This window comes from Cottoperca gobio, chromosome 13 (assembly GCF_900634415.1).
Source record: "Cottoperca gobio chromosome 13, fCotGob3.1, whole genome shotgun sequence".
NCBI classification, from domain to species: Eukaryota; Metazoa; Chordata; class Actinopteri; order Perciformes; family Bovichtidae; genus Cottoperca; species Cottoperca gobio.
The window spans coordinates 9987230-9991730 of record NC_041367.1 but is presented as its reverse complement, the minus strand read 5'-3'; the positions used below and the strand labels follow the sequence as shown (position 1 = coordinate 9991730).

Sequence of the window (4501 nt, the reverse complement as noted above, 5' to 3'; positions counted from 1 at the left end):
ATGACCATATTAATAGTATTATGTGGGTAGAGGACAGTTACTACTCACTCTGGACAGTTTTCATCTTAAAAATCTTAAAAATCACTTCTCAAAATCATCTTCTTTCTTTTTCTTTGTATTAATGACAGCACAGTGTCGTATCAGTTTTTTTCAATTACTGAGCTTATCTTATATTATTGTTGGGTACTTTATTACATTTGTGTATTATTTACAAGCACTTTGTAACATTATTTTGAAAAGTCATGTGTGTTTTTTATGATTATTATAAGTATATATATATAATTATAATTATAATTATAATTACTATTACTATTATTATTATTATTATTATTATTATTATTATTATTATTCGGGTAGTTTCACAATCTAAAATACAGAAATGACTTAAGATTTGTAAACAGGTCATTTATATTGTATAATACCCATTTCCATTTTTTTTGGTATATTTTTCTACATATTTATGTATTTGTTTGTTTGTTTGTTTGTTTGTTGTTTATAATTTAATGTAATTATTTTGTTTAAATTATTTGTTTGACTTTTATTTTTAATAGAGTACAGTATATTGTATATAGCCCATTTTCTTTTAATTTGCATATATATTCCCTACATGTTTTGTTAGATTTGTATGTGATTCTACATTAATAGTTTTACTTTCTTTCTTGTAGTTATTTTTATTTTATAGCTCAATGTTGCGAAAATTGTTCTTGTCACTACACACTCCGGCCAGCAGGTAGCAGTATGTAGCCTTGTGCAGGTGGCAGTATGTAGTAAAAAGAGGAAGCACGCTTTATACACCAGATGAGTGACTTTTATGAGTTTGGTTGAGCTGGTTTACTGAAACAGATTTTTTTCATCAGCTGTTTACCATTAAAGTTACAATGGAGAGGAGCACAGGGACGGTTTCAGCGATTAAAGCTTTAGGGTGAGTAAAGTTTAACTACTTCCGTGTTTACTGCGTAGCCTTTCAAGTTGACTTGCGGCAGGTAATCTCACCTGTCGTCGTTACTTCCTGCTTAGGTACCCGAGCAGTCGCTGCCTCACGCGGTGTAAATGTGACGAACTTCCCTGTCCGCTGCTCACCTGGCTGACTGCAGAGCTGAGGACTCTCTGTCCAGAGCTACAAGGTTTATGTTATAAACTCTGTCTGTGCTGCAGCGTGTCCTCTATTGCAGGGGTTTCATTATTGTTTTACATCCAAGGATCGAAGATTGATAATATACCAGACATGTTTTAAAAATATGTACCATCTCAACGCAGAATACACATACAAATAAAATAAGATAAATAATGACAGTCAATTAATAATTCATGGTAATTCAAATTAATTAATCTGAAAACTTTGAGAATCACTGCTCTATGGTGTTTGATGCAGGTGGTGGTGCACAGTAGAATAATATTCCCCTCTGTTTAGTTTTAAAATAAACTGCCTGAAGATGACTGGAGATCTATTATAACTTTGTCCACATTTTAACAACAAACTGAAAACCTTTATATTAGTTCCAGTGTATGTCTGTTTTTGTAGTTTATGTTTTGTTTCCTATTGTTAATATAGAATGTTATCCATCCTGAAGGAAGTTTTCATGGCAAAGATGCTCAATATAAATATAAAATAAAATAATACATATATATATATATATAAAATAAAATAATATATATACATATATATATATATATATATATTGTTACTTTTTGCTGCATGAATTTCAATATAAAGAACTTTGGAATGTGCTGTGTAAATAAATTTGCCTTGTCTTCCCTTTTCTTAGACTCAAGCAGGACAGGTGACGTCTTGCTGGTGGGAGAGTTGAGAACTTTACTCACAAACATTTTGTCTCCCCTCACCGTGCTGACCTCAGAGGTGATGGGGCCGTCCATCCTCAACAAAGTTACTGGTGAGAAATAAGAGAAGTCCGCTGGGTTCTGTTGTAAAGTGTTGTGCTCAAGCGTAATAACAGATGGTTGTCGTGCTCATAGATTTGTACATTTCCTGCCCAACTTTTTATCATCTTGAAATTATTGTTCAATCCTTCAGAATTCCTTGTTTCGGAATTGCAAGCAGCTCAAATAATAAAGCACAAGGAATTGCATCCCGAGGAGAAGACAACAGGAGAGGACTCTGAAAAAGAGCAGCGAGTTGAAGATCACGGACATGGACTCACTGAGTTTTGTCAGGAATATGAAGATGATGATGACCAAGACAGAAGGAAGGCGGAGATGCAGGCAGAATGGATATTACTGCTGCACGCCCTTGACATGGATTCCTCCTCTCAATTTACAGATGTGTTGAGTGATGTAAGTCTGATATAGAAGAGACAGATGTGTACAAGTCATGACTTCAAACTGAGAAGCAATGAAAGTTTATTTGAATGCAGGTGGAGTCGAGGCTTACTCGTCTACCGTGTGGCGAAATGACAAAGCCGCTTCTTAACAGCAGCCTCAGCCCAGAGCAGTGGGTATGTTGTCAGGGCTCTTGTTTATTACACATCATATTATTACACATCATATGTAACGCTAACATGAGTTTAAAAAAAAAATTCTCCTTTCTGCTTCACAGGTGCAAGTTAAAAAGATCAATCAAGTTCTGTCAGTGGACTATCAGTGTCGCCGACAAATGATGATCAAACGTTTTCAAGTCACACTTGAGTCGTTCGCATGGGGAGAAAAACAAAAGGTAGGCATATTCAATAAGAATAGGAGATCCCGAGACTACCTGTTTTAAATAAATGTTTTAAAAAGGTGGTGCTAGAGGAAAAGTCAGGGCACCACCCTAGTCATCAGGCTTCATCCTCTCAGGAACATGAATGTCAAATTTCATAGCAATGCGTCCAATAGTCTTAATTGAGTATTATATGGATTTAGTTTTTATTTCAGTCTGGACCAAAGTGGCCGACATTGCCTTACATAGAGCCATGCAATGTGGGTGTTGATGGCCTGGTGGTCTGGTGGACCAGAAAGTCGTGAATTCAATACCAGGCTGCCACCATTGTACCCCTGAGCAAGGTACTTAACCCTGAGCTGCTCCAGGGAGACTGTCCCTGTAGTTAGTTCACTGTAAGTCGCTCTGGATAAGAGCGTCTGCTAAATTACCTGTAATGTAATGTAATGTAATGTAATCCAGTGTGACAAAAGATTACTTTAAAGATTCATCAATTATTACAATTACTGCTTTTCTGATAACAACAAACATCACAGTTCACTCGGTTCTTCGTTTACAGGAGCAAGGTGAAGCGCTGGCCTCAGTGCCTCCTCTTTCATCCCTCTCTGGCTCCTCCCGAGTGTCCCCGTCTCTTCTGATCGCCACCAGAGAGGATCAGTCCTTCATTGAGACAAACAAGGCTGCAACAATCACCCCCATCTACAAGGTACAACCGTAAACAATTACAAACCACGTCTGTGATTCTGAAAGAAGACAGAATACTGACAGCTTTCTAATTCTTCTTTTTTGTTATTAGACGTTGATGGGCAGCGTGCCAGACAGAGGAGGACGACCAGGGGAAATTGAGCCACCTATGCCAGCGTGGAAAGGAAACCGATCGGGACGAGGAGGCGGACAACATCAACGACATAGATTTTCAGATAAAAAGAAAGGGAAAAAAGTGTAACGTGTCTCTTACTGCTTGATTTGAGAAATAAGTGATTTTTCTTTATTTAAATCTTTATTATGAAATAAAATATGGCCGTGGAAGGCTATATATGATATAATTTTATATTTAGAAAGGTGTGCATAATTATTAGTTGTAGTACATCTATATACCTGAATGTACTTTTCTTGAACAGCTTCTAATTGCTACAATTGGACCAGATGTTTTTTTGTAATGTTTTTGTTGAGAAAAATAATACTTTATTTGATTTTTTTATGCGTTTGCTAAAGAATAAACCTATTAAGCAATGTATTGTTATTTTGTGTAATGTATTGTTCATTATTCATGGTGTATCAGCCCATATTAGCCTATTACAGATATATTGGTATTGATGTAAATTATATATTGGCCAAAAAGTAAAAAGAAAAATTGCATTACAGAAATGGCAAAAACATGTTTATCATAACATATTTTGTCTACGAGAAAACACCGAGAAGTTTATTTGTCAACTATAATATGTCCCACCTTGTAAATATTCCGGACACAATTTAGGGATCCCTGATAAAAAAATTGTGTTTATGTTAAAAAACAGCTGCAACAACAAAAATTACAATATTGGTCGCTACATCATTATCAGATTTAGACAGCCTTGCAATGACTGTTTAATTACCATTCTGTGTTCCCCTGAATGTTCTTTCAGCCCTCCTGCTTCAGGACAATTTTGGGACTAACTGTGGAGGATATTTATGTAGTTTCTCCACAAATAATCATGCAAAAGCACCAATTTAAATCTTGTGTTTACCAGAGATGTGCTCAAATGTTTCTTGGAAATAAGTAATTCAGCATTAAACAATTACTAAAGAAATCTTAGTCGACTGAGAGGAGGCGGCTCTAACACTGTCGGTTCTTTATTGTGTCTT

General features: G+C 35.8%; 1 protein-coding gene across 1 annotated transcript; it reads left to right on the top strand.

Annotated features, from left to right (window-relative positions):
• The first annotated feature begins 748 nt into the window (after positions 1–748).
• On the top strand, positions 749–3899 carry LOC115017875 (protein FAM98B). Its single transcript, XM_029446587.1, has 8 exons — positions 749–922; positions 1018–1124; positions 1767–1892; positions 2033–2292; positions 2373–2453; positions 2555–2671; positions 3216–3362; positions 3453–3899. The coding sequence occupies exons 1-8, from the start codon at positions 879–881 to the stop codon at positions 3600–3602; spliced, it is 1032 nt and encodes a 343-aa protein (XP_029302447.1). The 5' UTR covers positions 749–878; the 3' UTR covers positions 3603–3899.
• Positions 3900–4501: the final 602 nt, after the last annotated feature.

Excerpts from the sequence above, each read along its gene's own strand:
- LOC115017875 (XM_029446587.1), top strand. The coding sequence starts at position 879 with ATGGAGAGGAGCACAGGGACGGTTTCAGCGATTAAAGCTTTAGG. Across the intron at positions 1,125-1,766 it reads TCTCTGTCCAGAGCTACAAG|ACTCAAGCAGGACAGGTGAC; the intron begins GTTTATGTTATA and ends CCCTTTTCTTAG. Across the intron at positions 1,893-2,032 it reads CATCCTCAACAAAGTTACTG|AATTCCTTGTTTCGGAATTG; the intron begins GTGAGAAATAAG and ends TCAATCCTTCAG.